General features: G+C 37.4%; 2 protein-coding genes across 3 annotated transcripts in view; one reads left to right on the top strand and one right to left on the bottom strand.

Annotated features, from left to right (window-relative positions):
* tomm40 (translocase of outer mitochondrial membrane 40 homolog (yeast)) overlaps positions 1-5,133 on the top strand; it is an 8,232-nt gene extending 3,099 nt beyond the window's left edge. For both annotated transcript variants that reach the window (XM_074654926.1, XM_074654927.1), the window contains exons 3-9: positions 481-641; positions 809-910; positions 1,034-1,139; positions 2,454-2,576; positions 2,755-2,831; positions 4,386-4,488; positions 4,628-5,133. In XM_074654926.1, coding sequence (XP_074511027.1) covers positions 481-641; positions 809-910; positions 1,034-1,139; positions 2,454-2,576; positions 2,755-2,831; positions 4,386-4,488; positions 4,628-4,767 — 812 coding nt within the window. In that variant the 3' untranslated portion in view covers positions 4,768-5,133. The remainder of the gene's footprint in view (positions 1-480; positions 642-808; positions 911-1,033; positions 1,140-2,453; positions 2,577-2,754; positions 2,832-4,385; positions 4,489-4,627) is intronic.
* Positions 5,134-9,223: 4,090 nt separating this feature from the next.
* On the bottom strand, positions 9,224-18,850 carry LOC141778731 (meprin A subunit beta-like). Its single transcript, XM_074653141.1, has 15 exons — positions 18,734-18,850; positions 18,582-18,620; positions 18,399-18,424; positions 18,225-18,306; positions 17,728-17,845; positions 17,256-17,434; positions 16,248-16,466; positions 14,067-14,228; positions 12,449-12,679; positions 11,865-12,308; positions 11,555-11,728; positions 11,302-11,407; positions 10,997-11,191; positions 10,278-10,634; positions 9,224-9,782 (listed from the first exon to the last, which is right to left on the bottom strand). The coding sequence occupies exons 5-14, from the start codon at positions 17,841-17,843 to the stop codon at positions 10,556-10,558; spliced, it is 1,905 nt and encodes a 634-aa protein (XP_074509242.1). The 5' UTR covers positions 17,844-17,845; positions 18,225-18,306; positions 18,399-18,424; positions 18,582-18,620; positions 18,734-18,850; the 3' UTR covers positions 9,224-9,782; positions 10,278-10,555.
* Positions 18,851-21,129: the final 2,279 nt, after the last annotated feature.

Below are 21,129 nucleotides of genomic sequence, written 5' to 3'. Positions count from 1 at the left end.
CTGGCGGACCGTCTTTGTGTAAAATTTTTGATTTCTTAAGTAAGTAGCCGTGTTATAAGCGGGATAGTAATCCCCTGTCGGAGATTCCTTCACAACAATGACCAACTCGCTGTACATTGTCCTTTACTTAATCGGATTGCGTAATTTAAAAAAAAAAAAAAAGTCAAATTTCTCTTATTTCAGCTTCTTAAATATGAATATTTTCTGGTTTCATTACTCCTCTATGACAGTAAACTGACTCATCTTGGGCTTTGGGAAACACTGATCAACATTTTTCACCATTTCCTGACATTTTATAGAACAAACAACAAATCGAATTAATGAGAAAATAATTTACAGATTAATTGACACTGGAAATAATCCCTAGTTGCAGCGCTAATGGTATTATAATGATGGTATCGTTGTTTTCATATTGGCATGAGCTTAAATAATTGTCTGATGTTGAGTTACATTGATCTCTTTTTGCCTTCTCTGTTATAGAGGTGTTCCCTCTGCAGATGGAAGGGGTGCGGTTAGTGGTCAACAAGGGCCTGAGTAACCACTTCCAGGTCAGCCATACTGTTACCCTCAGTACCCTTGGTGATTCTGGTTATCGATTTGGTTCCACCTACGTAGGCACTAAACAGACCGGACCAGCAGAGGTAATGATCATTTTCCCATCTCTTCAACAAACCCCTAAAATGATTTTGACATTTGGAACTTTGGGTTGCAAATCTTCCTGTCATGATAGAAGTCTGATGTATGTTTTAGTTGTTTAAATGTTATCCACATGACCTAAAAGCTGATGAATGTGTTTTATTCCCCTTAGTCATTCCCAGTCATTGTTGGAGATATGGACAATACTGGTAGTCTGAATTCCCAGATCATCCACCAGCTCACATCTTCTGTGCGCTCCAAAATAGCCATCCAGGTATGTAGACTTGTCGAGGGAGCAGCCTTTCAGATGTTCAGTCTCTTTTCCAGCTGTTAAGTTTCACCGACCTTGTCGTTCCAGCCTCTGAATATTTGCTGTTCTACTTTTTGTATGTTGCAGACTCAGCAGCAAAAGTTTGTGAACTGGCAGTGTGACATGGAGTGGCGCGGTGAAGACTTCACCTCTGCTGTGACGCTCGGAAATCCAGACGTACTTGTTGGATCAGGTATGATGTATTTGTTGTTAATTCCTCATAACAAGTTCAACAGAGGGGTTTGTTATAGCCCACATGTATTTTTCACAAGCTACTTTATCCAAATGCTGGAGGTCCTGGCTCAAAAATATTTAATTTATAACCTTTAATTATTTATATGAATGAAAGTTTAACTGGGGGAATGCTCCTAAAATTGGTGTGACATAATCCACTAGAGAGAAGACGTATCACTCTGTCGGAGTTGTTGGAACTACAGAAATATAACTTCAGAAAAAGCCAAAGTTCTCAAATGTTAAATGTTGTCTAAACCCAATAAACCGTACAAGAATCATGCCTAAATATAAGTCTAAATATGGTAAAATGTATATTTTCAAATCAGGACATTTCTGATGAAAGTATAACAATACACCTAGAGATGCATTGATTTCTGATTTTCTTTCTTTCCCATTTGCTTTTATTGTTTTAATCATTTGTTTCTTGTGTAATCTGTAAAGCACTTTGGGTTGCCTTTGGGTATGAAATGTTCTCTACAAATACAGTTGCCTTGTCTTACCCAAAATTGACAGCATACACAAGCATTTTTGTGCTTTCTTTAATGGAAAATTAAAATTGAATTTTGTATGTTCACAATAAAACATTGACTATTAAATGTTTTTCTTCAAAAATTATACGAAGAAGGACCTTCTCTCACTTATCACGGGCGGCTGTGGCTCAGAGGGTAGAGCAGGTTGTCCACCAATCGGAAGGTCGGTGGTTCGATCCCCGGCTGCTCCGGGTCACATGTCGATGTGTCCTTGAGCAAGACACTTAACCCCAAATTGCTCCCGGAGGCATAGCCATCGGTGTGTGAATGAGTATTTAGATTAAATCCTGATGGGCAAAGTTGGCACCTTAGTAGCCTCTGCCATCAGTGTATGAATGTGTGTGTGAATGGGTGAATACTGACATGTAGTGTAAAGCGCTTTGAGTGGTCGGAAGACTAGAAAAGCGCTATATAAGTCCAAGTCCATTTACCATTTACCATTTATCAAATCTCAAAATAAAAGTGCTCCAGGTTACTACACAAATAAAATCCAACTGAAAATTAATGACATATTCCACCCCGACGTGCATGTCAGCCGGTCACCAGTCTCCAATGGTCTCTAAACGGTCTCTAATGCCGGCGTTTGGTACAGTGCGAAGGACGTATTTCTGTCGGTACCAAGAATATATTGTGTTCAGTAGTGGTGACAGATGTAGTATTCCATTTGACATCAATATCCAGAAGAAGGGATATGAAAAGTTGGAGAACATGATAATGGAAGCCCTTTTACTACTTTTCCTCAGGCATTTTGGTGGGCCACTATCTCCAGTCTATCACACCAGCTCTGGCTCTGGGTGGTGAGATAGTGTACCACAGGAGACCAGGGGAGGAAGGAGCAGTCACCTCCCTCTTGGGCAGGTACACAGGTAAATCTCCACTTTAATATTTGTCTACCAATTTCCAAAATGTGAATTCATTGTGGTTAGTTATGTTAATTAACATTTCTGTAGTGTGACCTGGATTTAGATAAAGTGATGCCTAATTCATCTCATTGTTTTATGTTACCTGTGTGGTAGATGTTAAAATCCCTTTATTTCTCCTCAGGGGACAACTATGTCGCTACACTGACTTTGGGAGGGGCAGGAGCCCATGCTACATACTATCACAAAGCCAATGATCAGGTACCTAACATTAGTATTAGTGTGTATATGGATGTATATCTGTGTATCAGTCCTGGTTCGTCTCCCAGAACTGCTCAAATGCAGCATTTTGGTGTAAATTCTGATTATTCCCTTTGAGGATAGGTTCACGTTTTTCAAGTCTGTCTTAAAACAATCCTCACTTGCCCATATGTACATCTGAAACCGTTTTTGGTCACTGCAATTGTTCCTCCTGTCCATACTGGCCGTCAAGAGGTCCTTTCCTAAAGAGATTCCAATATAAGGGAAAGATCCACAGTCCTCGTTCTGTGCAAAAACTAATTCTGAAATTCAGCCGGAGCTAATATGAGGTGGAGCTGGACGATAAATCGATTTGATCAATTCATTTGAATTGATAGTTTAGGGCGATGTTTAGAATTGAAAATCAATTGTCTCTTAAACTTGAGTAATTATGGTACAGATCTGCCACCGCTTCCCTGAGCTACCATAGTTCATAGTTAATGCGACACGACTTTTCTTCAGCGTCCGACCTCGATCAAACCGCTGTCCGCTGTAAAGTTTGTCTAAAGTCTGTTAAACCTAAAAGCAGCAAGACTATATTTATTCCAGCATCTGGCTGCTGTCACTGAAACACAGCTACATATGAGCTAAGTTGTTTTTATGGGCTATCGCTGTAATTTAATTGATGTGATTATTGCACATTTTGTTGCCGTTTTAGTTTCAATAAGGAAAATCCTTGAAGCGTGATTTTTGTCCTCATCTCTCATCAGACTATAATAGCAAAGTCAAATACAATATAAGTAAATAATGACTGCAAGTTTGAGGAAAGTTTTACAGCTTGAGTTGTCGTCGTCCCCCTCCCACCGCCGTTTTAATGCACAGGCTTACCGCAACGGGATGATCCGCAAAACAGCAGCAGGAGTTTTTACTCCGACACAACCTTCCGAGAGAAAAAAATAACCTTTTTCTTGCAGCTGTATATCTGACTGAGTCCGTTTGTCCTACTGACTGACTGAGTAAAGGGTGAAAGGCTATTGACGGTTGTAAAGACAAGGAGGTCCCTCTCTCTGTGTGTGTGTGTATGTGTGAAAAATCCCTAGTGTTTTATACGCCTAGTTTGTTATTAAGAAAAAAAAATGATTAAAATCAAATGTGGTGTGAAAGAATCTGACATTTTATTTTTAGGTCATATCACCCAGCCCTAATATGAGGCTTTAAAAGTCTGAGTTTCGGCAAATCAAGTGGGTATCTTCCAAAATTCCTTCTTTGTGTTACTATCCTTCCACTGCACGGCCGCTGTCCAAAGAAACACAGAGGTAATCTTGTACTTAAAAGACTGAACTTTTGAAGATACCAATCAGACTACTGAAGCCTCCTATTAGCTTCAGCTGAACTAAATAATACATTATTGCATTGAAGGAGGCCTGTGGATATTATTATCCTCTTCTCTTGCACACAGTAGAAAAATCACAGTGGAGAAAAATTCTTTCAATGTGCATGTGGGTATTGTATTAAGACAGACTTGGGAAAACTTGGAAAAGTTTAACCTATTCTAACTTCTGTCTTTTAATACAGTTGCAGATAGGAGTTGAGTTTGAAGCTAGCACAAGGATGCAAGAAACCTCAGCATCCTTTGGTTACCAGTTGGACGTTCCCAAAGCTAACTTGCTCTTCAAAGGTAAATGCATACAGTAACAATGTGTCACATTTTGGGGGGGATCGATCAAACCATCCCTTTAAGTTTTTTTGAAAATTGCAAATAAATAACTTTCTTTTTAAAAGTAATTCTTCAACTTTTCCACACTTCTTCTCTGCAGGCACAGTTGACAGTAACTGGGTGGTTGGGGCAACCCTTGAAAAGAAACTGCTGCCGCTGCCTCTCACACTGGCCCTCGGGGCTTTCCTCAACCACCGCAAGAACAAGTTCCAATGTGGCTTCGGTGTCACCATTGGCTAGAGGTGTGGGGGATGTCTGGAGCCAGCTCGCAGGCCACAGCTTGGACCGGCACAGAGACACACAGGAACCTGGACAAAGTTTTAGAAATTTGATTCAGAGACTCTCTTACAACTGTGACTTCTGGGACAGACAGAGAGACAGACAAATACCAAGGAGCCAGGACTGGCCAAGCCATGCCTACATTCTGTAGCACAAATGTCTTTCCTTTATGGTGTATTGGATATACCCAGAGGCTAGAGAGCTGTATATCAGAGGGCATCAGTGATGCATGAGAACATGTGATGTGAAAATCAAAGTAAGTGGTTAGACATAATATATGGTGATCATGTATGATGATTAAAATAAATGTGATTACTTTTTGTAAAAGTGGATGTTGTGATTGTGTATAGAAGAACTAGATGCACAAGGTGACATATGCTCATTTTTAGGTTCTTATTTCGGGAGTCTACTGCAAACTGTTTACATGCTTTAGAGCTGGTGTAGGCAGGTTTTTTTTAAGCTGAGGATAGCAGTAGAGGAGCAGCTTGTCAAGTTCAAATTATGGATGTTAAAAATTAACCGTTAACCGACATTAACAATCTTAACTGATTAATGCTTTCGGTGAAATTGTTAAAAGAAATATTAAAAATTAATTAAAAAGCTGAGCAAAACTGAGAAGAGCGGATTAGAGACCCACTAATCTTGTTGGTTAACGGTTAAAATGAGAATTCAAAATTAAAGCTACAAGCAGCGATGATCGGGGACTCGCACTTGCGTGCACGTCGGGATAACACAATACAACGGTCGACACAGCCCTACATTTCTGTGACCATCGGACACTGCACGCACAAGTAAGATGTTATTTCCTGCGTGGATTGAGTGGCAATATAGTATGTTGGAAAAAAAGTCATAGTATTTTTGTCAAAAAAGATAAAAAAAAAAAAAGTCATAGTATAGTATGTCGAAAAAAGAAAAAAAGGCATAGTATAGTTTATCGAAAAATAAAACAAAAAGTCATGCTATAGTATGTTGAAAAATAAAAAAAATTGATGGTATAGTATGTTGAAAAAAAAGGCAAAGTATAGTATTTTTAAAAAAGTCAGTATGTCAAAAAAGATTAAAAAAAAAGTTATAGTATTGTATGTTGAAAAAAGGTCATAATATAGTATGTCGAAAACAAAGTCATAGTATAGTATTTCGAAAAAAAGTCATATTACGGTATGTTGAAAAAGAAAGTCATAGTATGGTATGTCGAAGAAATAAAAAAAAAAGGCATTGTATAGTATGTAGAAAAATAAAGAAAAGTCATAGTATAGTATGTCGCAAAATAAAAAGTCATGTCGAAAAATTAAAAAAAAAGTCGTTATATAGCATGTCGAAAAAGAAAGTCATAGTATAGTATGTCGAAAAATTCAAAAACAAAACTTCATAGTATGTCGCAAAATAAAAAGTCATAATATAGTATGTCGAAAAATAAAAAAAAGTAATTGTATAGTATGTCGAAAAATGTCATGAAAAAAAGTCACAGTATAGTATGTCGAAAAATTGCATAAAAAAAGTCATGGTATAGTATGTCGAAAAATTTAATAAAAAAAAGACAGTATTGTATTTCAAAAAATAAAAGTCATAATATAGTATGTCGAAAAATAGTCATTTGTATGTCGAAAAATAAAAAAAAAAGTCATAGTATACTATGTTGCAAAATAGAAAAAAATCATAATATAGTATGTCGAAAAAAATTAAAAACATCATAGTATAGTATTTTGAATAATTTAAAAAGTCATAATATAGCATGTCGAAAAATTAAAAAAAAGTCATAGCATACTATGTTAGAAAAGTCTTAAAAAGTCATAGTATAGTACATCATAAAAAGTTATTAACTACTGTCAGTGAGTGTTACCTATGGTTCAGAGTTGCCTGTAGTTGTTTAACTTTTAATCGAGTTCTACTGCAGGCTTTTCTCTATGTTGTTGATCTAGGCTCTATTTCTGGCTTGTTTGGTAAAATGCCTGCAACAACTAACCATGCAATAAAATTCTCTCATCAATGCCACCACCTACCTCACCTATGGATGCCTCCAGCTGAAAACCCCGAGGGTTGGATCTCTTAAGCTCTACCAGATCCAAGAGGATGAGGGAATCCTGGAGTCGCTGGCTGCGGAAACCTCCTGCAACCATGCTTCCCTGGCTTGGTCCCTCTGCATCCACAGATCCGGCAGCTCCATGTCCACAACAACACAACGCCAGTTTACCACCATGGTTGTTGACTCCATCACTAGGAATGTCAGAATAAACTCTGCAATAACTTGTTGTGTCCCGGGTGCCACTGTCACACACACATAGATGTCCAAGCTATCGAGATCCTCGCAAACGAAACGGGCAGGTAATTGTTCACCTGGGTCGCAGGTGGTCCAAACATTTCCACGACGTGCTTCATGGCATGCGTCCGTGTCAGTGTTGACGACGCCCCTCCCACTATTCGTCATAGTATAGTATGTCAGAAATAAAAAAAAAATCATAGTATAATATGTTGAAAAAAAAGTCACAGTATAGTATGTTGAAAAAATAAAAAAAAGTCATAGTATAGTATGTTGAAAAAATAAAAAAAGTAATAATATAATATGTTGAAAAAAAGTCATAGTATAGTATGTCGAAAAAATAAAAAAAGTAATAATATAATATGTTGAAAAAAAGTCATAGTATAGTATGTCGAAAAAATATTAAAAAGTCATAGTAAAGTATGTCGAAAAATTTAAAAACAGTATAGTATGTTGAATTTTTTTTAATAAGTCATAGTATAGTATGTCGCAAAATAAAAAAAGTCATAGTATACTCTGTTGAAAAATTAAAAAAAGTCTTAGTATAGTATGTCGAAAATGAAAACAGTCATAGTATAGTATGTCGAATAAATAAAAAAAAAGTCATAGTATAGTTTGTCGAAAAAATATGAAAAAGTCATAGTAAAGTATGTCGAAAAAATGTAAAAAAAAAAGAAAAAAAAAAGTCATAGTATAATTTGTGAAAAAAAAAAAAAAAAAAAGTCATAGTATAGTATGTGGAAAAAAAAAAAAAGTCATAGTATAGTATGTCGAATAAATTAAAAAAAAGTCATAGTATAGTTTGTCGAAAACATGTAAAAAAAAAAAAAAAAAAAAGTCAGTATAGTATGTGAAAAAAAAAAAAAAAAGTCATAGTATAGTTTGTGAAAAAAAAAAAAAAAAAAAAGTCATAGTATAGTTTGTGAAAAAAAAAAAAAAAAAAAAAGTCATAGTATAGTTTGTGAAAAAAAAAAAAAAAAAAAAAAAAGTCATAGTATAGTTTGTCGAAAAAAAAGTCATAGCATAGTATACATCCAGGCTGGTTTGGGAGCAAATCAACTCTCACTTGCAAACATTTGGCTATCTGTCACCCACCTTGCTGCTCCGCTCGCAGTTAGTCCAAACATTTGTACGCGTCTTGACACACTTCCGGTCCGAGCACCAAATGCTTCCCCGTGATGTCGTTCTGTTGTCCGTGAGGAGCCAGAGCCCTCTACCTATACCCTACATTCAGTTTATTGTACACACCATTCCCGTTATTTATAAAACTACGCATAGAAGTAGACATAAGAAGTAGTGATGGTGAGCTGAAGCTTCATGAAGCATTGAAGCTTTCCAGCAAATTGGTTCATTAAAGGGTTCATTTCTCGAGGCTTCACGTGCACACGAAACCACCTGGTGGTCAAGGAGTGTAAAACAGGCAGATGTGATCTTAACCTTCCTGTTGTCCTCGGGTCAAATTTGACCCGTTTAGTAAACTTCCTTATATGATAAATATTGTTTTTTTTTCATCTAATTGTCGAAGAAAGAAAATAATATGTATGTCAAAAAATTCATAGTATAGGATGTTGAAAAAGTCATAGCATAGTTACTTAATATAATAAGAATAATGTGAAAGGGGTCACCTAGAGGTGAACCTACAGAGAATCCAGATGCAGCAGACAGCTGTTTTCAGCAAAACAGCTGTGACAAACCCACTGAGTATTACCTGACATCAGACAGACAAAGTTTGCAAGTAGCTGATGAGCATAATGGAGCAATTAACATTTTCTCTGGAATTAGTGGAGACTAAAACCAGAGCTAAAAGTACAGTGAGGGAACATTGGACATCTATTCATCAGGCGGACACAAACACCAAATGGTGAAGGTGCTCATGTCAGTCAATTAATGCTGGTTTAATCAACACTGTAATTTAAACAGAACACTCTGTCATCTATGATTTGACATGATTTGTATTACTTTAACGGATTATACTGTTTCCTAGACTCAAGTCACGTTTTTTCAAATATTTAACACCCACCTCACATTGTTTTTTCTCACCTTTTAAGTTGCAAAGAAGACTACCTTCCATCCGGTGAGTTTGTATTTTCTACATACTTCCTGTGCAATCCAATCCAAAATACTAATAGGCATTGTCTGATGACCACAAACAAAACCATGTTGTTGAATGAATTTTCTTTAATTCACAAGTATGCTATTCTTGTTTATCAAGAACCAGTGTACACGGACAGCTTGATATACAATTCCACATCATAACGTAAACCGTATTCGTTCTTAATCTTAATCTGTCTCACAGCAACCTCTCCTTTTTATTACCCAGTTATAAAAGCAGTGAAGCTTATTTTTTTTCCTTTTCCTCAAAGGAGTACAATACTATAATAAATCAAAGTACTATTTTAAGATCAACCCACAAAAGACAAATACCAACAAATATATGATCACAGCACCAAACACCACAGTAGTGGAGACATTCAATTAATTCTTAAGCTGCTAAATTGTAACTCAACAACTACCCCTGATATACCATTGCATTGCATCTTTCTTTTTGTTAGTCACCTATTACCACAGACACAACAACAAAAAATGAATAAAAAGTAAAAACTGCTGAATTACTCCGCCAGTGGCAAATATACTGGTCCATGTGCAGAGGTGGGACGTGCCAACACGTTCTCATCCCAACTTGTCATATATTGATGCTTTGTCAGTCCCCTTGGCGTCACTAATAGTGCTGGCTTTCCGATAGTTGTATTATCACTCTTTCCATCCACCACTATTGGTTTTGTGTTATCAGCCCTACTTGTATTAGCTATTACAGCTGCTAGACTGCTATTGTGGCTGCTTCTATATCTCTCTCTCTCTCTCTCTCTATCTCTCTCTCTCTCTCTCTCTCTATCTCTCTCTCTCTCTCTCTCTCTCTCTCTCTCTCTCTCTCTCTCTCTCTCTCTCTCTCTCTCTCACTCTCTCACTCTATCTATCTATCCCCCCAGCCGGTCTCGGCAGATGGCCGCCCGCCCTGCGCCCGGTTCTGCTCCAGGTTTCTTCCCAGTAATCGGGGAGTTTTTCCTGGCCACAGTGCGCTTGGTGGATCCTGTTGGGTCTCTAAACTATGGTGTACGGTCATAGACCTGCTCTATATATAAAGCGTCTTGAGATAACTTCTGTTGTGATTTGACGCTATACAAAAATAAATTGATTTGATTTGATTTGATTTGACTAAACACATGCTTAATGTTGTAAATTAAACTAAAACACTTAAGTTCAGGCAACAAAACCACCTTAGTTAGGTTTAGGAAAAAACGACGTGGTTGGGCTTAAAATTACTACGTTTGTACAGTGAAAATGACACTGAACGTTGTAAACACGGGACACAAACGAACAGCTGATTGTAAAAACGTTTGCGTCAGTATCGAACGCCAACGGCCGTGACAAAACATCAGCATTTGACGCCATGGGAATGAGAACGGGCTGGATGTGCACGGGAGGAGACGCACATCAAGGTATCAAAAGCATCAATGCGAGCAGCAGGGTGAGGAGAGGAGAACAAACCAAACCAGCAGAGATGCCAAAAATGCTGCAGCAAGAAGAAAGGAATAGATTATTAATTAATATAAAACAGAGGATTTTTGACATATGCCTCATAGTGCTTTGAAAAAGCACATCTATAGCTATAAAGGCTGTTGGTTTCTAGGAGAAATTTGTTTGTGTAGCCTTCAAGTTACTAATGGCTGTTGCAAAGAACACACTGAGCACTGATCTCACTGTTATTCTGCAATGTATTGTAATTTATATTTAATCATTGCAGCCTTCTTTACATTGCAATTTTCTGTTTATGTAACAAGTCGATTAGCCCCAACAGGAAATAAAGCTTTTCAAGCCCACTGCTTTTACAGCTAACAAATTAGTGCAAGTGTAACATGTGAGTAAATCTGTTACCTGTCGTCATCTGTTGTTCTAGGAAGTGGACGGATGGTGGGTTTAGGAGGTGGGTGGCTGGAGGTTTTAGGAGGTGGGTGGCTGGAGGTTTTAGGAGGTGGGTGGATGGTGGGTTTAGGATGTGGGTGGCTGGTGGGTTTAGGAGGTGGGTGGATGGAGGTTTTAGGAGGTGGTGGAGGGTAGGTGGGAAAGGTCCTAGTAAATGCATAAGCAGAAAGGTATATTAAAATCAAAAAATTCAGTTGTAAAATGAGAAGTTGTTTCAGTGCTGAAAATGTACTTAATTTGATTACACAACATCCTACCGTGTTGAGCATGGGCCGTTATCCAGATCTCTAGGAGGATGTGTAATCTTCACTGGTCCCATTTGAGGACACGGTACAGTACTTCCATTAACAAGAGGAGTGATATCTAGCCAAAGAAGAAAGTTTCAGTAATGATGTACGACAAAACTTCACCTTAGTTGTAAAGTAATGTTTCAAATACGTTTGTTGTAGAATTCAAAGCAGATCAATTAAACAGTCAAGTTAAACAGTATAAACATTTTAAACAGCCTGCCTTGGAAGTTGAAGACGAAAACAGCATTCCCTCCCTTGAGGAAGTCTCTGGATTTCATTTCTTCCAAGTTGGAAAAATAGTTTCGGCCAAGGAGAGGTCCTTCATAAATGGTTTCATCATTGGCACCTACGTATGTATTTCCACCATCACGAGGATTGCCCCATAGATAGCTACCTGTTTATAGAAAGCATATAGACCATTAAAGGTAAATAACCAGAGTAAATACTGTTACATATAGTGTGCTAAAGGGGTGACTTTTCATTCAAGAATTAGTGTTAGTTTGTATATCTTCATGTTCTTTTAAACTTACCATCCCGGGCTTTGCTTAGGTCACTGGTCATACTCCTTTGCTTGGACATCTGCAGCTGGATGTTTGGGTTCTGATCCACCATTTGGAAGGTCACCTGCCTTTGTGGGACAGGCCACTCCAGCTGGTCATCATTTTCACCAGACAAGAGCTGTGCAAACAGTCCAAAAGATCTTCTGGACGGCCCAACCCCAACCGCGTAAGCATAGCCCCCTCTGGAGTAGTGTCGTTGGCTATATATATTGGATTGACTATTTTTCCGATAGTCCTCAAAATTATTAACCTGCATGACTACATGTGGACATTCGAGCTCAGACAGATTGATGTCATCGATTGAGAAGCCGCCTGAAGAGCTTCCTGCTCCTTTACGAACCTCAAACTCCACCTGGAATTGCTTGCTGGCATTCAGGGAAACATGCTGGATTTGCCAGAAAAATGTTTGTCGACCTGGAGGAAGAGTTTTGTGATGACTTAATTGCATTACTTGAATATTAATGGGTTCACTATGAGGAATAACTTTCAAACATTTGAGTCTTAAATACCATTTAGAGCAGATGATACCAGATAATCATGCAACTTGACATTACCAGTGATCTGTCCCATGAGGCGGCGGGTTCCGTTTAAATCCATTTCATCTTGAAACTCTCTGATCCAGATGTTGAGGCAGTCTGACTCGCTCCCACTGTGGTAAAAGTAGAACTGGAGACACTGGACATGGCACTCCCTCTTAGGACTCATCTTGTGGGTTTCCAGCCAGGCTGAGGCTCCCTCTTGACCTGATGCTGTGCTAGCATGCATGAAGTAACCTGCATCCTTACCTAGAATGTTGTTGTCCAAAATAAATGTCTTATGGTGGACCTTGAAATGTCATATCTACATAAAAGGTACATATAATATAAGTAAATGATATACTGTATGGGTGAGATTTACGTTGTGAGACCCACTTCAAATTTAGTTTTTTGGTAAAAAAAGAAAAGAAAATCTGTCTAAACATGCAGATATATCTTTTATTTCATTCATCTTTGTTTTTTTCTTATTATTTGTGGGGGCTTTTATGCCTTAATTAGATATCCAACAGTTCAAAGCTAACAAGAAATGAGGGGAAAGAGAGATGGGGAATGACATGCAAGAGGTTCCCAGCTGGATAGGAACAGGGAATATTGTGGCTCATGGTACTCTAACTTTGTTTCAATAAAATATTCAAGTCCCTGAGTCTGTGACATTTTCCTAAGAGTGTGTTATGTAGCATCCCCTATTGTTAAAAAATGTCAAGATAAAGGCAGATTTTTTTTTTTTTTTTAAAAGGCCATTTATACCTATAAGTCAGGGGTCAGCAACCTTTACAATCAAAAGATCCTTGTTTTTTCTCTTAAACGTATGACTTTATTCTCATAATACTACGACTTTTTTCTCTTAAACCTATGACTTTATTCTCATAATACTCGTCTTTTTTTCTTGTAAACCTATGACTTTATTCTTGTAATATTATGACTTTATTCTCGAAATCTCAGATTTGTTTTTTTTTCCTCATTGTGGCCCTTATACTCCGTCGTACCATAGACCCACAACAATGATGAATAAAAATGAAAATGTAAACAAAAAACAGTTATTCATTTCCATTTTTAAAAATCCACAGGGAGCCACTGGAGAGGGTCTAAAGAGCCGCATATGGCTCCGGAGCCGCAGGTTGCTGACCCCTGCTATAAGTGGCAGTGGGTGAAATTGACCCCTATAGAGAATGCAGTCATTTTCACCCTATTCATTTTGCACGTTTAGATAAACATTCTATGTTGCTATGGCAACACCTTTTGTCTATTACTGTGTAATAGAGCTGCGTCATATATCATAGGCTAACCTTCACTATGGACAAGAGTAAGACATTTATGAATGTACTGTATATCAGACCTTAAACTTGCTCAATGCATTCTGATGGTGGGGAGGTTTTAGGACTGAGAGATGTGTCCTGGGTTGATTGTGACTCGTGTTGTGAGCAGCATAAAGGGACTACAACTATAGCATTTCGTTATACAACCCCATATTGTAGAATGATAAATAAATGAACATTATACCTTGAAAATCTATGTATTCTAATAGCGGGTAAATTTTACCTGTTGGCGGTTTATACAGTGACCCCTGGTTGTTCTAGTGTTAAACTGTTTGCACTTAAGAACTGCAAAATTTTAATTTTTAAATTTGAAATCTTACCATAATCACCCATGCCATTGGGTAGATTGGTGTGGTCAGAATAAGGACGCCCCTTTACTTCTGTTACCATTTCCCAGCCACTGCCCCTGTGTGAGCAGCGGTTCATGTGACAGACGTCTCCTTCAGAGAAGCTGCAGGACATCTGAAATGCACTGGTTGAATCTGTGGAGTTGAATGAAGAACACAGGATTGAGGACTATTAGTTGACTTGAGGTTATCAAATCAATATGTGAAAGATTGTGAGTTTAATAAAGTCTACAGAAGATAAATCAGTAGATAGTGTGTTATAGCTGCAATTCAAGCATAGGTTTTGTAGGTAGTAATTTATCTGGTTTTCCCCTGTTTACTAACCAGCTGCTGGGTGTAGCTTCCTATTTAACGGACAGACATGATCCTCTCATCTAACTCGCCAACGGAAAGTGAAAGAAAAAAACGCATTTCCCAAAATATCAAACTTTGACTTTAAGCTTTATTTCCTGGGCAACAGTTTCCTCAAACATTCCTGCTCTTGAGGTTCTTCCATTCAGGAACTATTATAATTAACTGAATGTTTATTATTAGTCAAAAGACCTCTTGTGGTTTTGTGAATAATGAGTGTTGTCTGTCTGTGTCTGCAAATAGCCTGATGTTGTAGCACTGCAAAAACTCCTGGGAGAGAAGTTTGGGTGGATGGTTGTCTCCTACCAGCAGTCAACACTGGCTTCGGTTAACCATGACCACAATCTCTCTCTAACCTTAACCAAGTAATTCAGTTGCCTAAACCTGCTTCAAACCTTAACCATAGAGGTGACAGACTGGCTAATGGGCATATGAATCATCATTATTATAATCACCATTTTCAGCAATTTTGTTAAGTACTAACAAACAATGTCCACCTGTTGAACGTGGAGCCAGATCAGTAAAACGTACATAGTGGTCATTTTGGAAGGCAATGATACATTTAGACCCTGATTACTCTGGTTGAAACTAAATAAATAAATGTGTTATTGTCGCCTATTTTAAAAATGATGTGTTTGAATATTTCTGCATACTGGGGTCCCTAAACAGTCTTGAAATTGCATAAATTGGGTATCAATGTGAAGCTGAGACTCTTGTGGATCCAATGAGCCCAACTGTATTCATGTGTGATGATGTTAATCCCCAAAGTAGCCATTTCATTATAGTGAGACCATTTTTTGAAATTTGACCGAACTGTATAAAATGACCTGTGGTGACTTTTAGGATAATCACAGCCTCATGAAACTTTACAGCCACAAACTAGAGACCTAGAGCATTCAGAGGATGGATGGCTTTCCTAGGTAGATTGACCATAAGGGGGTTTCTGAGCAGTTTCCAGAACAGAAGTGCTCAACATCTAATTGTGGAAAAAAATTCTTGCAGAAATCTCAAAATGTCAAAAGACTTTGAAACCAAATCACAGCATGGCTTCTTCTATGGTGTTCCTCACGGTTTTGGTGACTTAATGTGGTACTTTGGAGGGATTATTGATCATTTTGATCAATTCTCGATTGGTAAAAAAAAAAAAAAAAAAAAAAGGTTAAATTTAGCACCAAATCTGTGTAACAAATGGTACCAAAACCCCAAAATTGCTGCAACAACTTATGACATAATACAGCATGGCAATGGACATCATAAACTTCTATAATAATGTTCTAAGCCCTTATACACTTTCACAATTTATTTTAATTAGGTAATTAATTCATGTTTATTTCTGATTTATGACTAGAACAACTTGACACACAGTGCTGAGCTGCAACTCAAATTAATCTTCAGGTTCCCAGTTTTCAGATTATGTACACCACTTGTATGTGACAAAAGATCCAGAGATTCTATCTTCCTAAATATCCCCTGTACCCGCTAAAAAAAAGACAAAAAACGGGTTTATTGTGGGTCTCAGATGGTTAAGCTACGCAGATCACACTTAAAAGAAGCTATTTATTAGCTAGGGTGATGCTGCGGGCAACCCAGAAAATAGGGCCTATTTAATAGGCTAAATAGTTATGTTGTTGTGTTTTTTTTTTTTATATTTTCAAATAATAGTATTAACATAGCCTGCCTATGCTTAGGGCCGGCTCTGTGTGATAATGCAAACAATTACTTTTCTGTGTGTTCACACTGAACTGACTGATTTAAGTCACTGGAATAAATAGTGGTTGGTCCCTTTAAACTCCAAACACTTACTGCATTTGTAGAGGAGGTTCAGCTCCAGAACATCAGTGGGACTCATTTCCAGGCTTTGACCAATAACATCCTGGAATTTGGGGTCTTTGGTGATAACCGTTGACCCGTTGCCATTGGAATATTCATTTTTGCCGTAGTGCATCACTGACATGTAGTCGTATGAGGTTCCCTGATTGGTGCTGGTTTCATTTGTTTCTGCTAAAAAATTTTGCTCAAAACCTAGATGACACATAAAAGTAAGCCGTCAATTACAATATACAGTCAAAAAAGTCTCAGAGCAGCATAGATAGTTAAAGCATTATTCACAAATCATTAATTAGACAATAAAATTAGAAGAAATTAACACATTGATCTCTTCAGTCTTAAATGCCAAATGATAAGAGTTGACAAGTGGAAAAGTAAATTGGGAACCAACACAAAGAAAAATTCATTGTGAAACTTGTTTACAATTTTAACTAATTATTAAAGGTGCTAAATGCGATATTTAGAGCGTTAATATAGCAGCAAACAACTATCTGCTATGTAAAGATACAGTGGAGTGATGTCTACCTGAGCAGAGAACAAAGTCACTCTCCCTCTATGTGTTGTTATCTGAGCTTCTCAGTGCTTTGATGACATCGCAGGACTGGCCACGTGTGCTTTAAGTGCATGTTAGTGCGTGTGAGCATGCCCCACTGGCTAGCTCGCGGCCGCTGCTCTGCACTAATCTCATATGGCGGTTACAGCTGATAACGCCGTCCCCACTGATGGCGTTGTTGCAAAAGCGTAGCACCCACCCACCGCTTCCCCTTCAGGTAAAACCTGTTATCTCTGTCAGCACTTTTGCCATTGAGAAGCAATAGAAATGCTCCCAATCCCGTAATGAGCACCTTTAAGGCATTAATAAGTGTTTTTGGAATTATGTAATTATTAATTTAAGAATTAATAAATTAGCTTTGTCATCAAAAATGAGTTTTGACATAACACATATAGAGAACAGAAATGTTATGATGAAAGTCTTAATGAGACCTGGTTCGATGTTCTCGAATGCAATGGTCACATAATCATCTCTGTCATATCTGGACTGTTCATGGAAGAAGCCTAAAGCATGGAGGAGCTCATGTTCAACAGTGGAAATCTGATCACAGAATCTCCCGATGGAGACGTCCTGTCCGATGGTTGATAATCTCCCAAAAAATGAATAACATCTAAAACGGGAAAAAGCACTCATCAGTTACAGCTTATCACATTTATACCTTTATGTAACTGACCCGACCATTTATCAAAGCATACGCAGAGCAAGGTCAAAGTCTGTGTGTAGGAACCGTGTACGAACAAGAAAATCGTATCAAACGTGCACGGACGATAATAAATCTCACAAGAATCTCATTTAAATACAGGAAGCCAAAAATGATCAAGTCTTAGTAGCATTAATGTGGAGTTAGCAAACAAGAAAAATAAGGACGAAAAACATACAAATGAAGGAAAATACAAAACATACCCGTCTAACTTTTGGATAAAAAGGTAATAGTCCTCAGAGTCCCTTGGTTTGAAGTCAATGCATGACTTCAACCTGAACTGGTCAAAGGCTCTCAGGATCACTCCTTTAGCATTCATCTCTAATGTGGAATAAGGAAAGACAAAGAAATGACAATGTAAATGCGATATAAAGATGAGGTATTCTTGCTTGTGTACATTAGTCTGAGGTACTGCTCTCACAAATTCAGGTGGAGGGGTGGGGGGTTGTTTTGCATAACTGGGTGACATGAAACTATGTTGACTTGCCAAGTAGCTTTGTTCACGTCAATGTGGCTCCGACTATTATGTGCCGACAGCCTCCAGCAATTTGATGCCTTTTGAACTGCACCGACTAGTGTACAATCATGTACAACAGATTTCACCAACTACCTAATGTGTCCCATAGGTGTGCTCCTCCCTAACGGCAAATATATATATTATTAATATTCTGGGTTGTTATGCAGGAAAAATTATATTTACCAAGGCCTTTATCCAAAACATATGGGACTGGAGATGTCCACAGCTTGTCCTGATTAGTAACAGCACTCCTTGTGTTCGGTTGCTGAGGAGATTTATAATTTTTTTTATTGGATGACACAAATAATTCATGCATGTTTATCATTTTAATAATTTACTACAAAATACTAAACTCACCTTCAGAATATCATCATGTACTGAACCTAAGATAAAGCATAAAAAGTGAGTGTTTTTTTAACAGAGAAATCGATAACTAATAGTTAACGGCACCATGAATCCACAACAAAGGTGCTCTGCCAAATATAAACTCAATAAAACAATCTCACCACAAGGCCCATTTAATATTGATATTAACTTTACCATTGTTTGCTTCGGAAATGCTCTTGTCTTCACCGATATCTACGAAAACAGATGAGATGCTGCTTTATAAAGTAACATTGGTTAATTAAATAATCCTTACGTTAAATGAATTCTATGAAATCAAATGAAGAATTTGAAATAATACAACTTACCCACTATCTTTCCTCCATTCTGTACACATTAACACATAACACATTATCTTCACATCAACATATATAGCGCTGCAATTCTCAGATATACAACATGAAATACAAGAAAAACATGAATGTATTCTATTTGCTGGTTATCAGAAACAGGTTTATTACCAGGTTTTCACATCCAAGGAATTCGCCTTGATGTTTTGGTGCATAACAATAAACATAGTAAGAGAAAATAAAATAAAAATAAAAGCAAGTATGGCAAAAGTCAAGAGGTCCAAATTTCCATTAGAATAAATAATTGATTAAACTGTAGGTAATTAAACATTTAAAAAAAATCTGTAGTGTGAAATACGTCATAATTTGACAGAAAGTACAACAATAAATTAACTCTTACTGGGCCTCGGGAGAATGCTGATGAAATTGCCACGGTCAGGACAAGGAAAATGTAGCCTTTCATCCTTGTAGTGCGTCTTGGACCAAATTTTAATCATACAATTATTAGAGATTATATGAAGAAGCATGAAAAATTCAAAGATACATGTATACGCTGTAACTTTAACACAATAAAGCAACTATACATTACATTTTTCCTGGCAATCTCAAAGATTTTCATTTAAATAAATCTCTGTTAAGCCACTATCTATATCCAAATTAGGTAACATAGTGGTGATTGAGCCTATGGCCCACTGATGAAAGTATTACAATATTCATATATGTGCAGTATTATGAACTGGGAAAATGCTGTTGTATACAAAAAAAAAAAAAAATTCTGAAAACTTGAAGCTCACTTACATAGAAATATAATTTTCTATTCTATTTCAATGCTCATATATCCACAGATATAAAACAGAAAAAACGTATATCTATGCATGTATCAACAAAAAGACTCTGGACTACTAAACTCTGAGCACAATTCTATTGTTTTCACTCAAATAGGAATTCTACGTCAGCCAGGACTGAAATCTTTAGGATTGCCACTTTGAAGAGATAGATAGAAAATGTTCATCTGTGTTTACCTTCCCTTTCAGCCGACTTATCTGCTCCTCAGCTGCACATGAGAAGCTTCAGCTGCAACAGCAGAGTTTTAAGTGGGTATGACAACCCACATAGTTTTAAGGCTTGTATACGAAAGTCGTCTTGCAACATTATTTGGATTCCTTCCAAATACTTGCTGTCGGTTGCAATGCAGTTTGTAAGTATCAGTATAGACTTATCAGAGTTTTGTGCACAAAGGGCCTTGGGAATTTCCTTTACTGCCAGAGAACAGTCTACACTCTAAAACTTGCAACATGCTGTCTCAGTTGTTGATCTATTAATTTGAGCATCATTTTTATGCACGGTCGTGTATTCACTTTTTAATTATTGTTGGGTGTCTCGCTGTGTAATTAGACTTCACAGTAAATGGAACTCTGTCATGCATTAATGCAGTAGACACGGACAAGTTAATTGGTGTTAAAAGTTCTGTACACTACGTTTCACTATGCAGCAGTTGTCGAGACATTTCACTCAAAATCACAAATGTGGTCCTCATGGTGGCATTTGAGGAAAAGTCAGGACGTCACCAAAGTCTGTAGGGTTCACTCTGGGGACCATGAATGTCTGCACAAAATATAATGGCAATGCTTCCAATTCCAGTTGTGGCCAAAGATTGTATATAAGAAGTGGACGTAGTCACCGTGACGTCACCCATTGGTTTGTGGACTGCAGTTTTGAAGCCTCGAATTCGTCATTTTGGCTGTCGCCATCTCGGTTATTTGCAACCAGAAGTGACACAATAGAGTGGAGCTAGGTACAACTGAAAGCTGAATAAGACATTTTAATCACCTATGCGATTAATTTCCCATTAAATTAAATAATAATTAATTAAATATTTTAATCGATTGACAGCCCTCATACCAACTTATAGAAGTAGAATTATCAAATGCAGCTCTTTTGAAGATTATTTTGAGTAAATACTAGTTCAGTTTCCTTCCATTTATCAGACAAATTCAAATTTAAAATCAGTAAATTTGGAGATACATGGTTTTCACTGGACAGGAAGGGTATGAAAAATTCAAATCTGAAAAGTAACTAAAGCTGTCAGACAAATATAACAGAGTGGAAAGTACAACATTTGCCTCAAGTAAAGTACAAGTACCTTGCATTTGTACTTAAGCACAGTACTTGAGTAAATGTACTATTTGTGTTTTAGACATTAGTCAAGACAGAACTGGTACGATGGAATGATGGTGGTTGTACCGTTTCCCATAATGTCAGAGGACGAAGGAGGTGTTACTGGTTTTGTAAAACAGACTTTTCCACATTCTTTGGCATACAGTCTCCTGTGAGCTGGTATGTGTACCTTTCAACATATTCATTTACATTTTGTTTTTTCACCCCCTCAATATTTGTCTGTCAGCTGCCTCTCT

This window comes from Sebastes fasciatus, chromosome 12 (genome assembly GCF_043250625.1).
Source record: "Sebastes fasciatus isolate fSebFas1 chromosome 12, fSebFas1.pri, whole genome shotgun sequence".
Lineage (NCBI taxonomy): Eukaryota > Metazoa > Chordata > Actinopteri > Perciformes > Sebastidae > Sebastes > Sebastes fasciatus.
This window is presented reverse-complemented; position numbering and strand designations above follow the sequence as displayed.